Source organism: Sardina pilchardus, chromosome 10 (genome assembly GCF_963854185.1).
Source record: "Sardina pilchardus chromosome 10, fSarPil1.1, whole genome shotgun sequence".
NCBI lineage: Eukaryota > Metazoa > Chordata > Actinopteri > Clupeiformes > Clupeidae > Sardina > Sardina pilchardus.
In genome coordinates, this window is record NC_085003.1 from 10,490,215 (window position 1) to 10,509,382 (window position 19,168).

The 19,168-nt window shown below is 44.9% G+C and overlaps 3 protein-coding genes across 3 annotated transcripts in view; 1 reads left to right on the forward strand and 2 right to left on the reverse strand.

Annotated features, from left to right (window-relative positions):
* The window catches only part of cfdp1 (craniofacial development protein 1), a 37,725-nt gene extending 33,731 nt beyond the window's left edge, over window positions 1-3,994 (reverse strand). Inside the window, exons 1-5 of the mRNA XM_062548315.1 lie at window positions 3,840-3,994; window positions 3,607-3,695; window positions 3,029-3,158; window positions 2,490-2,715; window positions 817-941 (exon numbers count right to left, since the gene is read on the reverse strand). Of these exons, the coding sequence (XP_062404299.1) occupies window positions 817-941; window positions 2,490-2,715; window positions 3,029-3,158; window positions 3,607-3,676 (551 nt within the window). The 5' untranslated portion in view covers window positions 3,677-3,695; window positions 3,840-3,994. The remainder of the gene's footprint in view (window positions 1-816; window positions 942-2,489; window positions 2,716-3,028; window positions 3,159-3,606; window positions 3,696-3,839) is intronic.
* tmem170a (transmembrane protein 170A) lies at window positions 3,992-9,447 on the forward strand. The gene is made up of 3 exons (XM_062548316.1): window positions 3,992-4,462; window positions 5,954-6,124; window positions 7,054-9,447. Exons 1-3 carry the CDS (start codon window positions 4,348-4,350, stop codon window positions 7,182-7,184), a joined length of 417 nt encoding a protein of 138 aa, XP_062404300.1. The 5' UTR covers window positions 3,992-4,347; the 3' UTR covers window positions 7,185-9,447.
* A 1,384-nt stretch (window positions 9,448-10,831) lies between these two features.
* carmil2 (capping protein regulator and myosin 1 linker 2) overlaps window positions 10,832-19,168 on the reverse strand; it is a 51,369-nt gene continuing 43,032 nt past the window's right edge. The window contains exons 34-40 of the mRNA XM_062547349.1: window positions 18,156-18,263; window positions 17,469-17,505; window positions 16,353-16,424; window positions 15,273-15,626; window positions 13,680-13,793; window positions 13,153-13,257; window positions 10,832-11,249 (exon numbers count right to left, since the gene is read on the reverse strand). Coding sequence (XP_062403333.1) covers window positions 11,014-11,249; window positions 13,153-13,257; window positions 13,680-13,793; window positions 15,273-15,626; window positions 16,353-16,424; window positions 17,469-17,505; window positions 18,156-18,263 — 1,026 coding nt within the window. The 3' untranslated portion in view covers window positions 10,832-11,013. The remainder of the gene's footprint in view (window positions 11,250-13,152; window positions 13,258-13,679; window positions 13,794-15,272; window positions 15,627-16,352; window positions 16,425-17,468; window positions 17,506-18,155; window positions 18,264-19,168) is intronic.

The following is a 19,168-nucleotide window of genomic DNA, read 5'->3' on the forward strand; positions in this document are numbered from 1 at the left end:
GGTCATTTTCCTGATAATATTGGCTCTGTGTCTGCATTAGAAACACAAAGATACCTTACTAAAGTTGCGTACTTTTCTAGCCGTGTTTTCCTAACCACCTCTCAAGAATCTTTTGTTATGGCCCCAGCCGTGGCGCAACTGGCTGGGGCACCTGCACCACACGCCGGCGACCCGGGTTCGATTCCCGCCCCGTGGTCCTTTCCGGATCCCACCCCAACTCTCTCACCCATTCGCTTCCTGTCTCTCTCTACTGTCCTGTCAACATTAAAAAAAGGCACAAAAGCCCAAAAAATATACTTTAAAAAAAAAAAGAATCTTTTGTTATGTTTACCTTTACTATATCATAAGTGGTTTCTGGTATCGATTATTATCATTCATGTAGGTCTGAGCATGTGTGACTCGAGCATGCTGGGCCAACCAGCGCAGGTGATCATAATATCAACAGTAGTTCATAAGGTACAAAATGATGCAGTCTGTGGGCAACATGCCACTAATATATTCATATTTTAAAGAGGTTAAAAAATGAAGGCTAATAATCCATTTATTCCGAAATGTTCCTTTTTGTTAAACACAAAATGTAACGCAACATATGCGTAGTAGATCTTTCTTGACACCAAGTCCCATCGCAACACCAACATGACATCTTTAGGCTCTAAATGTTTGGTTTACCTAACAGTATCGGATAGGTTTACATGATAAGTATAGCAAAGTAGCAAAGTATAGATAAAACTCAGTAGAGTTTAACATTTAATTTACAAAAAAAAGCAGCAAGAGAGTTAAGGAAAATGTTGAGGAAATTAAGCCCTGGCTACTTACCGCACCTCCTCTCCAGCGAAGTCGAACACTTTGGTGATGGTGATTTTAGAGGGAGCCTGTGCTTTCGGTGCTTTCTGGCAGGACTCTGATGAGCCTTGTTCACCGGATCCATCTACAGATGCAGGCTGTGAGTGACAGGGGTGCAAATGTCAATAATATAAATGTTTTTAAGTGCAAATGTTACATTTCATTCATTTAAAGGTGCTCTAGGCGATGTTCAAACAAAACAGAAAGCTAGCTTGCTACTCGCTACTCCCGTGCAACTGAAACTCTCCTAAAAGAACATCTCGTCGGTTATTGGCTGGAACTGTTATGTTTCACGGAGCATATTGAGCCAGTTTGTTTTTGTAGCCGTTTGTGGAGCCTGGGCTGTCTGTAGAGACTGTGTTTTCTAACAGTGTGTTCAGGTGACAGGCAACTAGCTAGCGGATAGTGAGGAGATGTTTGCTGTGTGTGACAAAAAAACAAAGTTTTAGCCTAAAAAAACATGTGACATCGCTTAGAGCACCACTTAACAGATACAGCTTCACACCTTCATTCACCAGGAAGTGTGCGCCTTGAAATCATGTTCATGTTCCGTTTCATTTAAGTCAGAACTGAGGCACACTGGCATGCCATGAGGGAAAGAGGTGTGCCATGAAATGTTGAGCAACCCAAAGCAGTTTTATATAGGCTCATGAAATAGGCTAGAGGGCTATTTTTAAATGCATCAATGACACCGCTTCTTAATTAAGACAGTGGTATAAGAATGAACGCCCCTGTTATAGCCTATAATAATGTGGGTGATGCTTCATAATCAGCAACCATCAGCGGGTGTGCTTTGGTGTGACATTTGGTGTGCCCTAGTCCCAAAAAGGTTAAGAACTTCCCATTTAAACTACACTGCATTCAGGGAAAATAAATACTGGTACAAAAAAACTAAATTCATTAAAAGTACTGTATTCCTAAACATAGACTTCATAGTACCATAAACACATCTCAAATTAGAAACGTTGATTCTGTGCTTGAGCATCTCAATAGTGGTCACTATGTAACTGATGCATAGGGAAATAGGGAAAAACTGAAATGTTAGATCAATCAGAAGCTGAAAACCTGTGATGTCTGGAAGTCTGGAAGTATGTTGCTGTTCACCAGTGCAACTAATTGACTACAGCTCTTCGATTACTGTTAGTTGTATGGATAAAATGACACACATGGATAGTAAATCATTACTTTTGTACATAATATTGTATGTCTGATAGACGGCTTTAGTGAGAATGCATCCCTTACATTGTAGCATACATTGCACAAAGGATGACTGAAGGTTTAGTTGATTTGTATATTGTCAGAGATATCTAGTTGGCTTACTTTACATTGAACATTCCTTCCTTTGTTTCACTTGTCTAATAATATTGAAGGTTTAGAAGATTAGTATAATGTCTGAGATATCTAGTTGGTTTACTTTACAATTTACATTGAACATTCCTTTCTCTGTTTCACTTGTCTCATAATATTGACACAGAAGTTTTATATGCTTCAAATTCTTGATCCTCCAAGCTCCAACAATAAATGTAGTGTAAAAGCTTCAAACCTTTATTTTAACTTTCCTTAATATGAATGAGGAATTACTAGTTTTCCCTTTGCGTCCTTAGTATATAAATGAATGATACAGCGCTGAATGCAATGCGAGTTACCTTCTGAGAGGTACTGGTTGATGTTTCCGTGGCGCTGACTTTAGGCCGCTGGCCGACATCACTCAAGAAGCTTGCCCACAGGTCATCCTCCTTCTTCTTCTTCTGCTCAACCTTTACTTCAGGCTCGGCAGAGGTCGCCTCTTCGACCTCCTCTGCTTTGTCCTCCTGCTGCTTTGCACCATCTTCCTCCTCACCTTCAAGCTTCAGTCCAATTTTCTTCCTCTTCCTTTGTTTAGATAAAACAAAGAGCATTACTCTCTTTTTACAGCTACAGTATATACAGTATGTAGCTTTTCATTTAGCAGGCAACCATTCCCACTGTGATGTTTAGTTAATCATTATCAACTGAGCTGAACAAAAGCATATCCCAAGAACAGGTCTGCCTGTTACATCCACAAGAACAAAAATACAAAGTATACAACTAAAGCCAGACCATTGACACTGTTTCACAACATGACTGAATGGCTGACACCCTTCTTCAAGCAACCTGTGCATAGCTTATTGTGTACAGTCAAGAGAGGTTTGGAGCCAGTGTTTACCTCGCTGTGATATCTTTGCCTTTCTTCTTCTTCTTTTTCATGCCCTCACTTTGTGGCTCGCCTTGGCCCTCCCCATCCAAGCCTTCCTCTGGCACGCACTCATTCATATCGTCTTCACTCAAATTGTCATCTGCCAATCACAACATCCACAGCAGAGTGGAACAACCAAACAAGTTCAACACGTTAACATCATTTAAGACAACGTTTCAGTCTGATGTAAATAACAGGTCCCCGAAGGACATGACCCTGGAACTGTTAGGGACCAAAGAGTCAATGACTTGCCAACTACATGCCTTCCATCATTCATACGCAGAATGATACAAAGTCAAAAGTAGGCATTAATAACAGAAAACATGAAGTAGCGAAAACGGAGTTTCTCTTAATTTAATATACCGTTTTTTTACATTTAATTTGATAGGGAATATCGATTGAGCTTAACAAATTATGGTAATACCGTTGTTTGTTGCACATCCAAGTTTCATCAAGATTTTGAATGATTAGCCTGCTACGCTAACTACCCTTAGCTACCCATCTTGCTGGGTTGACTGAGCAATTCCAACTTTTCACGTTCCACTTACCAGATGGGACATAATCTTCATCCTCATTTGATGAATAGTCATCAGAATCATAGTCTGAGTAGTTCATCATTTTTGGAAGTATTAGTGATCTGAAACAACAAAAGACCCAACGCCAAGAAATCTGATGAGATACGTGGGAATATACGCCTACGTTACAGCTTTTACTGTATAGCGAGAGTGAAACTAACAGCTATAAAGTTACTAGCGTAACATAAAATATTGAAGTATCTCACTTGTCTTTCTTTTAAATTCAGTTTTTAAATCTGTGTTATGCGCCACTTGCCCATCAAACTAGCATGCGACCATCAGAAGCCCATTGTTCATGCGTCTCGCGTAAAGGTACGGAAAGTCCAATGGTACAAACTTCTCTGAGAGATCACCCCGCCCATAAACTGTATAATGCGGAATTATTTATCTCAAAATAAATCCAGCAACATTTTTGGATGCGTATTGAATGCTTTATTTTCTTCATTAATAGATAATAGCTCTGAATCGAGCACTAGACGGAATTTTATCTCATGATCTCTTATGAGTTGAGCTCACGCGGTCACTTGGACGACATGACGTCAAAGCTCAAGTTTGTGTTTATGAAGTGCTAGCTCGCGAGCTTGTGTTAGCTGATTGCTACATGGGAGTAACGGTGAGACTGGCTGTCACACAACAAACCCACATCGATTTTCTCATGGTGGTACTTGGATTCTCGCGTTTTCCCTCATGTTTGTCGTGTCCTGTCGATAAGAGATGCAGAGTGGGCATACCGATATAGGGTTTGTGCAGCAAATTCTCAGTTTGAATTTGGTTCCAAGAAAACATGGCTACAATTGCGCCAACGATACATCGCTGTGCGACTTTTCAGGTGAGTAGCTAGTTAGCTTCTTTTAGCCAACCTGTCACGCCAGTTAATGTAACGTTGCATCATTTTCCGACAACTTTGGCGTTATGTTTCAGCAATGGATCGCGTTGGAGATGGGTGTTCATTCAGTGTTGTAGATGTGTTAACTGTTGGCCACTGTGATCGCATTTGTGTTCGTGCGCTAACGTTAGCTATGTAACGTGAGCTAGCGATAGCTGCTAGCCAACAAACAGCGAGATGGAGCAGAGCATAGAGACATGTCATTTTAGTCGGCTAATGCTGCCTGTCTAAGACTTAGCCATATATATCGCCAGCTAAGAAATTGATGGAATAGTGGTGTTTAGATCGATTGTATTTATTTGGATGTTGCGACTGTGAGGTAGTTGACAGTGAGGTAGTTGGTCGGTAAACAAGGCTACCAAGCTGCTTTACTCATTGCATTACCATCTAACCTGGCTACAACTCTAAACTGAAATCACCGTAAAGACCATTTGGTCAGGTGGCGTTAATGCCAGTAACTTATGTTACATACAAAGTAAACTACTACTATCAGTAAAGGTGTTCGGTTATTGTTTGTAATTTGTCTGAGCAGTATAAATGGTGAAATTGTGGCTGCAGAAATGATCAGTAACATTCAGTCACTGTCATTGTCACCATGTTAACAGTAGTGTTTTCAGGAAAACTGTAGCAACTAAAGAGCCTTAGAGGAGGGGGAGGGGGAGGGGGGGGTATGCATTGTTTGAGAGATTTTTTTACATAAACGGGCTCTGTAATCATTTTAAACTCCTGGATTTGAGGTCACAAACGTTCAGGTTTGCGTAATAAGTATTAACGGACTCTTATCCACAGTATGTCAGATGTCCAATGCATACACAAGGCTTATGGTACAGTAGATTTCGATGAATACTAGTGTTAAGTTATATAAGACCTTGTATGACCACGTTTTACTTTATGTTTTGTTAACCTTAGTTCGGTTGGGTGCTGGCCATGTACAAAAGGTTCAGATGGTTCTGCACAGGGTAAATAATTCATGAGTCAGTCACCAGATCAGTGTGACATCAACATATCCTTTGTCTGACCTTAGTTGTAAGGTTGCTGTAAAATTGACAATGTAATGTTTCTTTGCCAGTGCTTTGCAGAATTGCAGATGATGCACTTTGTTGTTTGTGGCACAAATCCCTTAGTGAGGTTTATGCCCTGCTGCCTAGCTCCACTACACCCCTGTGTCAATGACCGTTTGTTGGAATTGTAAGGTTTATGTCAGTGGTTTGAAGGCTTCATTAAAGCCTAGCTTATATCTTCTCTCCTTTTTATATCACCCCCCCTTAAATTATTTTTTGTCTCTTATGATCCCCATCCCCATCCATTCTTCCTTTATTCTCACTCATCACTTTCATTCTTCAATTCTCAACTTCTCACTCAACCTCTCTCTCTATCTGTTTCTCTCTGTCTCTCTCTCTCCCCCTCTCTCCCTCCCTCCCTTGGCTCTACCAGAGATGTGGTATGGCGTGTTCCTGTGGACCGCCGTCTCCTCGCTGATGTTCCACCTGCCGGCGGCCCTGCTGGCCATGTTCACGCTGCGGCAGCACAAGATGGCGCGCTTCATGCCCATCGCCATCGTGCTCATGGGCGTCCTGGGCCCGCTCACCGGCGGAGTCCTCACCAGTGAGTTCCACATACATCCGTCCTTCCTCAAGAGTTTGCACACTTTCACCCTCATTAGTTTGACTGGTGGTCCTCGTGGTGTGGTGTTTATTTGGGGTTTTGTGGTGTGCATCTTCAAGTGTATGACTGTCTTGGACAGAATTTATAATGCAACACTTTATACTTTCCATTTGAACTGTAAGTTGTTTGCCATTTGATCTAGTAAGTAAGATGTAGCCTACCCTCTAAAGCTCTCAGTTGACTTCCAGATACCATCACTCCGTCAGTTGCAGGGAATGCTTGTCATCTCTTTCCTTAGCACATTCACATAGTTCAGACACTCCAGGAGGCCTTTTCTTCCAAATGGGCTTGTTCATCCTTGTCCGGCAAGGCATTTTTGTCTCCAGATAGTGTACGTTGAATGCAGATTTACAAATGGCTGGCTAGTTCACATTAAGCTTTTATTTCAAGCCTAGAGTGTGCTCATAAAATATTCACTGCCTTTTATGTCCAGTGAAGTTCACAGCAAAGCTGGCAGGAGCCTCAACCATGAACCCTAAATCCACTTTTGCAGTGTACTTGGAGCACAAGCTTGTTTGTCTTGACTTTTCTATAAGCACTCAGAATATACATGGATCAATTCACAGGTGTTGCATAACGATTTTACAGACAAATGATACTTTTCTTTAACTACTAAAGGTAATCAATAGATGATAGATAGATCAATAGATCACTAAATGAGGCCCTTTACTACTATAAATCTCCATCCCATCCATTTGATGTCAGGCAGTTAATGTTGCAAGCCTGGAGACATGTTGGTCATTTGGTTACTACTTATTTTTGATAAATGAATCCAGTTATGTATACATGTAATCTTGTTATGTGAACCATCTCTAAGAGAGATCAGGATTAAAGTGTGTGTGTGTGTGTGTGTGTGTGTGTCCTCACAGGTGCGGCGATAGCAGGAGTGTATAAGGCGGCGGGGAAGAGAATGATCTCTCTGGAGGCGCTGGTGTTCGGTGTGGGCCAGTCCTTCTGCGTGGTCATCATCTCCTTCCTCCGAGTCCTGGCCACTCTGTAGCACGAGGCCCTGGCACACGGCACACACCACGTGTCTCCACGCCGGGTGGACGGAACGAGCGAGAGAAAGCAGGGAAGAGAGAGAACGAGAGACGATATGCAATCAGTGTTCACTCACAAAGAGGACACCTTATGCAAGACTCAGCTGTACCCTCTTCAGAGGCCTTATATCCCCCAGGTGAAGAGCTGAGGAATTTTTAGTTTCTTTGACGGCATCATTCCTTCTATAAGGTGACATGGTGGGGGCTTTTGTTTTTTCCAGGGGTTGTATTTAGGAAGGTGGTTAGACACTTAGGGATTGCTGCCGGGTTTTTTGTAACTAAGCAAAGGCGGTGTGAAGAGGAGAGCAGTCAGGGGCAGGTGACCTCTCGTTCAGGTGTGTGGATGGAGAAATCTTGCACACGATCCACTTTGTTTGAAAGTAGAACATTCCAGACTCGAGAGAGAGAGAGAGAGAGCAAATGTTCTGAAGCCTTTTTAATATGAGCGGCACCTAATGGGAGCATCTCTGTGCTATTAGAACTGAATCCTTGCCCCTCCCTTAGTAGTTTTGTATTGAAAATGACGTCACTATCGTACAGAATGTATACAGCAGCTGTGTGATATGGTAACAGACCGATGGAGTTCATGATACTGGAGTTCAGCATTGATTTCATTCCAACTTAAAGCCTTTTTCATCTAATCTTTTCATGTGCTCAACACCATCAATCATGTTACAACCAGACAAATGCGTGTGAAATGAACTGTACATACTAAAACCCATTCCAGCTTTCTAATGAAGGGGGTAAAGTGTGTGTGTGTGTGTGTGTGTGCGTGCATGTGTGTGTGTGTGTGTGTATGTGTGCGCGCGCGCATGTGTGCTCAGCCAGAAACTGATCAAGAGCCAGAAGAACTAAAGTAGCTCAGTCCCATCTTGGAGAGGAAACAAAACACTACTATTAACATTATATATTCATTGTGAAGGTGCAGGCAGGACAGCTATTTAATTCCCCTTCGTGAGTCAGGAACAATTGGTATTTAATCTAAAGACTTTTAGAAATCCTGTTCGGGTTTCTGTAGTCTCAGGCTTTTACATTGAGTTCTTTGAAAAAGCAACTTGGCCTCACTTTGTACCATAACAGTGCAGAAGTTGTCCTTTCCTTTTTACCTTGACTAAATTTGGGCCTTTTTATTATTTTGTACAGCATCTCATAATTGATCATTATAATGTTGTCTCATAATGTTTGCTATGCTCAAAAAAAAACACACACATGTGCTGACCTCACTCCATACGCCTACATGAATGTGAATCAGATTTCTTTAATCCCGTAGTTACTAAGCTTTCTTAAACCTTTACCAAAGAGATCTTAACATATTGTACAGATCATTTTACTTCTCAGTGGTTCTTTTCTGTCTTGCGTTCTCTTTTTTTTTTTTTTTTTGAAAGGGGTGGGGCATTGCTGCAGTAGATGCTTTGATAACCATGCTGATCATGCGGATTGATTGATTGATTGATTGATTGATTGATTGATTGATAGCTAAACAGTTTCAGACTTCTTCCATCTCCCTGGGTACACTACAATGAATTTGCATCGTCTAGTCTCCTTTGGGACGACGATGTCGAAAGACACATTCAGATATTTGCAACATGATAAGAGATGAGATACTGCTTTGGTCGCATTTCCAAGTAATATGTTCATTACCCAGAATTCCCCTGTGAGTTGAGTAAGCACTTGGTCAGCTCAGCCATAACGTGAAACATTCTGTATTCGCTTGATCTCCTTCTTGGGGGATTTGGGGGGTGGTGGGGGGTGTGTCACATTGTTTCACAATCTCCTTAAACAGGCCTCAGGAAGCTATTTTTGTGCGGATATTTTCAAAAGGAAAAAGGGGGTGTTTGTTGTTGGTAACCTCTCCTGTACGGAGCTTTTCAGTAGGTAAGCGGACTAACTGAAACAGTGGCCATGACTATTCTGGCAAGCAGAACTCACTGAAAGCAATGCATTGCAAAACTGGGCCTATGGTCTCTTAATTCCAGAAATATATTTATTTTTCTAAAGGTATTTTATCATCCCTTATAAATTGTTGAAAGGCTTAACAGTACTGTTGAACATTTTTTGATTGTTTTGGGAATTGTCATGTTTGGTGGAAAACATGATTTTATTGTTATTTAACATGATGTGGGTGTTCTTTTCTTTTTTCTTTTCTAGGTAAGGTTGATTTTATTACTGTAAATTAAGTGCCAATTGTTAATATTTTCATGTAATAAAATGTTTCAGATTATATATCTTCTGCCTTTGCCTCTTATAATTTTGGTCTATTCTACTACATTTGCATCCAGGTGCATTTCATTCAGCTGTTTTATGAAGCAACGATTTGCCTCCGGATTAAGCAGCGACATTGGGTGTGCCACACCCTCAGCACCTTGTGTGTGTGTGTTGTGGAGGGAGAATAAACATATGCTTCCACAGAATATTCCAAAGGAGTGTGTGTGGTGGTTGTGTGTGGTGTGAGAAGCTTATGGACAGGTTCCGTTGGCTGGGTGGATCTTCGCTTAGTCGATGCTTTAATCTCCCTTCTGTTCACTCTCCATCTCCCATCACTTCACACGTCCATCCTCTCTCCCTCTCTCACACGCGCGCGCACACAAACACAACCGCACACACAGATGGCACTCCTACTCCTGGGCATCTCCTGCCAGCCAACTCTGCGGCACCGCGGCTTTCTGCCTGAGCTGGGCGAGGAACGTGCCGTTGCCAGGGAGAAGAGAAGCTACGCTTACATGGCATCACGCAGCAGAGACGAGTGGGCTCCGGTCAGTCCGTATGCCTACGTGCCTTCATGCCCACACCAACACTTTATACCACGTACCCCTTGATGGTGGCGGCCAGTGGCCACGCACATTCCTTTAGTAGGCCACCATCACACTACTCTTCTCACCCATCCTCCTCCTCTTACACACATACACACACACACACACACACTCTCTCAAGCAAGGCAGGTCCAACGCTGTGCACACTTCCTTTTGAAGTAAGATGAGACGGGTGTTTTGCGAGTTAACTGAGCTCTGAGCTCTAAAGTGTTAGCAGGATCCTTAAAACAGGTGAAGTGTGTGTGTGTGTGTGTCTACGGGGGGTTGGTTGTGTGTGTGTTGCACCGTCACAGAATGACTGGTCAGTGTGTCATTTTGGATGAGCCACCCTGCCTGCAGTTGTCTGCAGTCAAGCACTGTCATCTCTCACTGTGCTCTCCCATTATGTGGTGGTTATTTTCAGCAGTTGGAGAGCCACTGCACTCGCGTGTCACTCTCCTCTCTGTCGACGCTACGCGAGCGCTGCTGTGGCTGCCTCTCGGTGATAAGAAGAAGAGGGAGACACTGAACACAGAGGCACACGGCACTTCTGAGCGAGCACACACACACACACACACACACACACACACACACACACACACACACACACACACACACACACACAGGGACAGAAGGAGCTAGGGATCCCTTTGAAAACAGAGCCAACCGTTTTTCTTTATCCCCCTCCTTTGTCCACCAGGCAGGAACGGCAGTCATTTTTAATGGTGTGGGGTTGACAGAAGATGGTGGAAACAAATAATGATATGATGGTCAGGCCGGGTAGACAGTCAAGAGCTCTAATGAAGACAGAAGTCCCCTTTTGACACAACTGAATTCACTTTTTAATCATTATTAACAAGTATAGGTATTGATTTGTTCTCTTTTTTTAAAACCGTTCTTTTCTTGTTTTCTTCGTTTGTTCATAATTCATTCTTTTGTACATAATCTGACGTGCAAGGCAAAGGTAGACATGATAGAAAATAGATTTTGCACAGGGGGCTCAGTCCATGTTTGTCTTGGATAAGGGGGGTTCAGTTCTTTGGTCTGATGGTTCTCCCTGCGCTGGTGTGTGCTGCTCTGAGACTGTCTCCCCCCCTTCCCCGTCCACGGTGGTCTCTCCCTGGTCTTCCTGGCTGGTGCCTGCTGGGCTGTGCCCCCTGTGGCCATTGGAGGGCGCCGTGCAGTCTGTCCCCTCTGCCTGGCCACTGTCCTCCTCCCTCTTCCCCGCTCCTTTACCTACAGATACCCATGAGGAAAGTAACAAGTCATTAGAGAACCATCACACATCATAAAATCACATAGCATGTATCTGGTGGTTCCCCACAGAGCTTAATATATGGTGTCTATCAGCTCCCCACCGGCCCAGAAGGGGTCTCATAATTCAGTTAAAGGTAAGAGCTCACAATTCAAGAGGATGGTTATTGAGATTCACTCTGATGCTACACTGACTTCTAATATAAAGAATGAATTCTCTGACAGTGCCAGTGCTTGATATTCTTTCCCCTTGGGGATCAGTAAAGTATCTCTATCTATCTATTGCACTGACAATGCTAAAATGCTCTTAGTGCTAAAAGGCGTTGAATGTTGATGTCAATGGGCAAAGATCTTAATTCTTCCATGGTGTTTCTTTAAGTGCAACAGGCAAGTGAAATCATATTCCTTCTCCCTGCGCTCTTGAAGCAATGTGTTGATTGACTGGAACAGTTTTGGGTTCGGTCTGACCCACTGTGCTTGTGTCCTATTTACAGAGCCAGGGTTGTGTATGAATACCCGAGTCCTTGTGGACTAGAGTAATTAGTTGAACTTAACAGTAAGTGAACAGGATAAAATGGTTATCCAGGAATAGTTTTTATGGCTTACTGAACATTGTTGCTTTTTTTGATGTACACAATTAAAAAAAAGGCTTCATTATAGCAGTGCTCTTTACAAAATCAAACGCAATTTATTCCTCAATTGATCTTCTATCAGGGAGCATAAGCGGTGGAGATCAGACTCCACTTGGGTTATTAATTGGCTTGACTTTACAAAGACCATTGTTGCATTAGCTTTATTAAACAGTCTCTGAGAAAATGCACTGCTTGCACTTGCAGCTAAATTAAAATATGTGCAGGTACTGAATAAGGATATTAATATTTTAACTTTAGCGCAGGTGCCTGAGGAAGTATCTGCACCATCCTACCACTCTATACATCTATAAAAAGAGAACCCTACACGGTAATGTCTTCCTCGATTGCATCAAAGAGGCAAGTATTGACCTGTCCACATTAGCGGAAGCATGGGGATGAATCATTGCTTTTAATAAGTCTGTCACACTAATTGTGCCGTGGGGGATTATGGGTCTGACTGTGCCTGCACGCCCCATCCCCTGCTTCACTGGGAAATCATTATCCTGCTCCAGGCCAGTAAATGAGGGCATTTGTCCAAATCACGGCCCGGGGAAACATGATGCCTTGTGCGCCAGTCTGGTCTAACAAGTGCAGCGGCACCGTAATATGATCTCCGACACTCAGGTACACAGGTCACGTGACGTCACGGCGGCCACCGCATAAAGCCTGACTGAGTAACAGGGCTCTTCGAGGACACACCCAGACAGCAGCAGAACCAACAGATGCCCTCCATGGGGGCCCCGACTGCGGATGTGAGCCAGACCCGGGCCGTATCCGGGCCACGCCGGCTCCAGAGGCAGCTGCTGTATGTGGCGGGTGGGTGGGAGCATGAGCTGCAGAGGCAATGATGAGCTTAGCGCCTCGGCATCGGTGTAGGAGGCGTCCAGAGGATGCCAACAGCATTACCTCATCATCATCATCATCAATTCCCCCGATCCTTTGAACATGTTTAATAAGGGAATTTGCATTGAGCTCAGCACATTTGGAACACAATGTGCTCTGCTCTGCTATGGTAATTTATGAACTCTGTGTTTCCCTTGCACACTGCGCTTACTGGCACCTCATCTTAACTTCTGCTTGGTTCTCTTCTCTTGTTTTCCAACCTGGTTCAGTCCTCTTTATCATCACTCCTTCCTTTGCTCTCCTTCTGTTTATTTCCTATCCAACCTTAACAGACATGGGAAATCCCCTAGCACACACACACACACACACACACACACACACACGCAGTGTTCCTCCACCTTTCTACTCACCCTCCTCTCCCTCGGGAAGGTCTTCAGAGCACGTTGGCAGCTCCCCCAGGTTGGCATGCTTACGCACTGGTGACCTCTGTAGCCGTGGCAACGCCGCCTTCAACTCTACAAAGCAAGGGGGTGGAGGGGTTGGTACATGTGGACGGGCCAGAGGACACCCTACATACAGCGCTACTGTAGACACTGAGGCCTGACCAGTTGCTCAACTGCAATGAGTATAGAGGTGGTTCACTAGGGGATGTACAGTAGTATGGGGAAGGATATGAGAGCTCACTGAGTGTTTGAGTGGATTAAAGTCTCAGTCTAGTGTAACTTGCTTAACCTGGACACACCCAGTTTTGCACAGTAACACCAAAGATCCTTCAGAACCCTTTCAAACGTTAGATGCTTTCTCAGCTGTCTCTCGATATAAAGACGAATGAGAGGCAGCCATGGTGTGCTGGTGCGGTGGTGAAGGAAGGAAGGGAGGATAGATATAAAGACCAATGAGAGGCACCCATGGTGTGCTGGTGCGGTGGTGCGCTCACCCTCAGGGTCCAGCAGGGCGGCGTGTTGCTGGAGGAGGAGCGAGTCCTCGTGCACGGACACGGCGCGCCGCTGGGGCGAGGGCTTCATGCGGGGGCGTGGTTTCGGCAGGGTCTCTGGGAGACGAGACGAGACGAGACGAGACGAGACGAGACGGGAGACAGAGAGGGAACGTTCTCAGACACAGTTCAACACAGTGTGGGAGGTTGCATACCATGCACAATAATCCAACACACAAACCACCAGTTGCATTCTAATCACATTCAAACACAACCCACAGTTTCATTAGTGTCACTGAGACTGGAGACGGGGACAGTTTTAATCTTACAATATGACAAATCAAACGTTCTAAAATTGCAGAGGTTTCAGAACATCAACCCAGAAGACACTAATACTTCATTAGAACTCCACTAACAGCCAGTCATGCAGTTTGGCTTGCAGCCGTCCTTCTCTCTGAAGTTCCACAGAAAGGTGCGGGTTTCTGACAGACACTCGCTGAGTCACAGTGAAGACTTATTCTACGACTGCGTCTAACTGCGTACTGCTTCTGCATTAGGGTGATTGATTGCGCCGCTGTTCAATTTGGCTAATAAAATTTGGGGCCGAATGCGGCATCTTTAGAGGAGAATGGCCTGAGAGCGCAGCGGAATCGCCACAATGCAGACATGCAGAATGAACACACTCACAGCTATCGGAGCCATTTGAGCACCCGCATGATTACATTGTCATCACTCTGTTCCTCTATGACATGATAGGATTGGTCATGGCGAGGGGAATAAGAGGATGTCAGTTAGGCAAGACAAGAGACAAAGAAAGAGAGAGAGAGTGTGTGTGTGTGTGTGTGTGTGTGTGTGTGTGAGAGAGAGAGAGAGAGAGAGAGAAATGAGAGTGTGAATGAGAACATACTCATGCAGAAGGAGATGAATACAATGTTCTCTCCTTCTTTCAGAGCCCTAATTATAGAAACTGATATTGCATTAGCATACTGATATCCTGCTGTGTGTGTGTGTGTGTGTGTGTGTGTGTGTGTGTGTGTGTGTGTGTGTGTGAGAGAAAGAAGTGACAGATACAGTATTCATAACTGCCTGGTGTTATACAATATGTTTATATTTTCAGCATGTTAGCCTCAAAATGCTTTCAGTTCATTACTCTAGTTAATGAAGAGCTCCAACCTTATTGGGATTTGTTATGGACTGAATGTATGCATGGTAAACTGCTGCTTAGGAGACAGATGACTGCTTTGCACTCCAGTACAACAGTAGGATTACACTGTGTTTGTTTGTTTGGCTTTAAGGACACAAGTCGTGACAAGACTAAATTATGCTGCATGCTTGTGGGGGAGAAGAGACCATAACAGCCAGAGTGCAGGTCACAGAGTGTATGCTCCAACAATTAGCTTCCACTGTAATCAATAGAACTGGCTACACCAGATGTGAAATCCTAAAAAAATCAGACCAATCTTCTGTAACCATTTTTACTCTCCACGAACGGAACGCTGCAGTTGTGTGCTCGATGTAGCCAAAGGTGTCTTGACTGGGTAACTCTGGCCCTGGTGTCCACATACTGTAAAGTCCGCTCCAAAGGAGGGGGCCTACCTTCAGTGACTGATTGTGCTCTCTCGGATCGCTCCCTGGCGTCTGTGCTGATGCCCCTGCGTGGTGACGGGGCCGGGGGGGCCTCCCGCCGAGGGGACAGAGGCGGCGGCTCCTTCGGCTGGGTCTGGGCCGTCGCCGCGCCGGGCTCCTGGTCTGGCTCCCCGGGCGGGGGGCCCTCTACGGACGGGCTGGGCAGCTTAGGGGCCATCGGGGAGACCTTGGGGCCGCCAGGGACCTCGGAGGGCGGGGGGAGCACGGGTTTGAGGGCGGGTTTGGGGGGCAGAGGCCCTACGGGGCGGTCAGGGAGGGCCGGCTTCTCACCTGTCACACCTGGTCTTACGGGCCGCCTAGTGTCTGGGAGTGAGAGACACGGCAGGTGTCAACGAGACAGTCAAAGGCAGTGGAATAGGACTCATATGGTCTGTTATCATAAAAGGCTTTTTTTTTTACAAAATATGGGAATTTATGCTTAAACTCAGCATCTATTTAGCATTTTAAGGTAAAAATGAAACACATTGTAATGCATTAAACTGTAAGGGCTTATAAAACAATATTGTGATGCTTACAGTAATGAGTGCTGTCATGACTATGCATAAATAATTACAGCTTCAGATTACAGGCAAATCATTATGAGGCTTCATGAATGTTATACAACCTTTTTTGCATGTGTACAATGCAGATAGTGAGTTCATAGAACAGGTTACAGAATATAGTTCAGCTTGCTTAAAAACCTGTAATCTATTTGTATCTATCTAATAATCTATTTAATGGGTTTTAAAACGAGCAATATCAAACATACTGCACCAGTTCATAGCCTCACAGAATCATTTACACTTATTCCAGGTTCGACACAGAAAATAGCGCTGTTCTCGATTCTAGTCTCTCATTCCACGGCTCGTCCCTTTATAGCCTTATCGGTACATTACTGCTGACGTCTTCTGGGCACATCAACAGTAGGTGGCACCGTTTCCGCATCTCTTGGCTCAGAGGTTATTGTGTCAGCAGCGTGCCATGTCTAGACACGGGGCCATCATCGTGAGCGCGGCGGTCTGGGGGGCACGGAGCGGGTGACTGGCTTACCTGATGAGGTGGACATGGTGCGCGGCTTCATAAAGGTGGGCGGAGGTTCAGGTTTGTTGTCCAGAATGGCTCCTAATGGAGGAGAGATATAGTAATTTACTGTAGAGCTGTGAAAGACGCAAGCACATACACACACACACACACATACTCCAAAACAAACTCCTTCATTAAAGAGTTGTCAGCTGGACTTGACCTTTGACCCAGCAGTGAAAACAGATGAGTCTGTGTTCTCGCTCTGGGCTCTCAGCCAGAGCCTCAGAACACCCATTTTAATTTGGCTTTTGCTGCTTAAAAGCTGAGTTCCGTGCATTATTTTACATCACATCACTGAGAGAGAGAGAGAGAGAGAAAGAGAAAGAGAGAGAGAGAGGGAGATAGAGAGTGAGAGAGAGGGAAAGAGAGGGAGGGAGAGAGAGAGGGAGATAGAGAGTGAGAGAGAGGGAAAGAGAGGGAGGGAGAGAGAGAGGGAGGGAGAGAAAGAGAGAGCAACAGCTTTGGTGACACTGTTCAGGTGATTAATGTCTGACGTAAAATGATGAATTGCCTGAGTCTCCAATGTGCACGGTTAACTCATACTCCCTCTCCCCCTGCGCTGGACGAGTGAGCGGAGTCGGAGTGTGACTAGCGGGGAGCGGAGAGCCGGGAGGGAGCCTGCAGTGGACGCTCAGCTCAGCACAGCACTGACTCACACGTTTTTACTGCAGGCCAAATTAATGAGATTGCAAAGAGCACAGATGTCTCGGAGGTAGCAAAACTACCAATGCAGCACAAGCTCCCCTTCAGACAGGGTGGACACGCAAAGGTGATGCCGGACGCAGGAGCTTCAGGTGCTTGAGTGTGTGTGTGTGTGTGTGTGTGTGTGTGTGTGTGTGTGTGTGTGTGTGTGTGTGTGTGTGTGTGTGTGTGTGTGTGTGTGTGTGTGTGTGTGTGTGTGTGTGTGTGTGTGTTACGAAGACAGCGAGAGAAAATGTGGGTGGCTCTCTTTTCCTTTATGTACTGTATGCGTGTGTGTGTGTGTCTGTGAGAGGAAGAGAGTGTGTGTCTGTGAGAGAGAGAGAGAGAGAGTGTGTGTGTGTGTGTGTGTGTAGGGGGCTCACACAAAGAGCCGGGGCTCACCTTCAGAGTTGGCTTTCTTCAGCTCCTCATCCTTGCTCTGTAAGAGGATAAAAGAGATTAAATTCAATTATCTGCTGGCATATAATCCATGCCCTCGCACATGTTAAACACTCTTTAACCAAATTGTGATCAAGTGATATTGATACATGGGCTAAGATGAAACATACAGCGTCTCATTTTCATAACTGTTTTGTTAAAACATGGTTATCAAGTAAGGTAATGGCCACAGCAATGAGTGTGAGTTTGCGCTCTCATACTTCACGTTCACCTCCATCCTGGCACTGTTATGATATTGTCACATATGCATTGTGCCTTGGGTGAGCCTGACCTGTTGTCATTTTAATGATGACAAAGGGCTGCTGTGGTAAATATAGTATAGTGTACATATGGCCATGCCAAAACACAGCACTGAATCTCTAGTAGCATAGGTGGCAACTGAAGAGTAATCCAAATGCTGTAAATATAGACATTATTTTCACACGTACAATCACACACACGTATACGCACACGCACACACACACACGCACGCACACACACACACACACACACACACACACACACACACACACACACACACACACACACACACACACACACACACACACACACACACACACACACACACACACACACACACACACACACACACACACACACACACACACACACACACACACAAACACACACCTGGTTGCTTTTGGATGACTCTGAGGGAGGCGTCTTGGTCATGCCCATGCGATGGAGCATGACGTGGAGCCGCTGCTCAAAGCTGGACGAGCTCTCAGACACGTGTTTCTGCACAACAGGACAGGGTTGAGGAGAGAGGAGAGGAGAGAGGAGAGGAGGAGTGAGAGGAGGAGAGAGGAGAGGAGAGGAGAGGAGAGGAGGAGAGAGATGAGAGGGGAGAGGCGAGGGGACGAGAGGAGAGGGGAGTAGGAGAGGAGAGGGGAGTAGGAGAGGAGAGAGGAGAGGAGGAGAGAGATGAGAGGGGAGAGAAGAGGAGAGGAGAGGAGGAGAGAGAAGTGATAACAGAGCAACAGATGGGGCAGAGCAGGACAGGAAGGAGGGAGGACAGGAGGGAGGGAGGGGGAGAAAGAGGAGGAGAGGGCAGTGAATGAGAAAAGCTGGACTGTCTGAGACATCGTTATTTCTTCCGCCCTCCTCTGCGTCTGTGAAGCTCATCTTGACGGCTGTGTGTTCTTGGTGATGAGCAGCAGAGGAACATGAAACACCATTTTCTCCTGGTGACTCAGTCTGACGTCTCAACACTCACAGGCCAGATCCTACTCTCATCTTCTGTTCATTTCACTTCCGTATATATCATTTATCCAGATACGCTTGTGTTTTTATGAAAAAATAACGCTTAAGCCATATTTCGAGACCCACAAGGGTTGTTTTTGTATTCCACTAGATTTCTCTCTCTTAAACATACTGTACATTACAAGTGTGTTTAACTTGATATGTCAGGGGCTGTCTAGAGGTAATGGAAGTCTGCAGTTTGACCGGGTTTGGTCCAGGAGGGTTGGAGAGGCTGTTCTTCCCTATTGGAGCAGCCTACATGGTGACACAGAGACTCTAAGTGCAAGTATAGAGTGTAAATCAAGGAGTCCTAGAGAGAGTTTAGAGACAGAGAGTGCTAGAGTTTTTAGGAGTGGAATACATCCTCAGTGGGAGCAATCGAAATTCACTTGCCGCAGAAA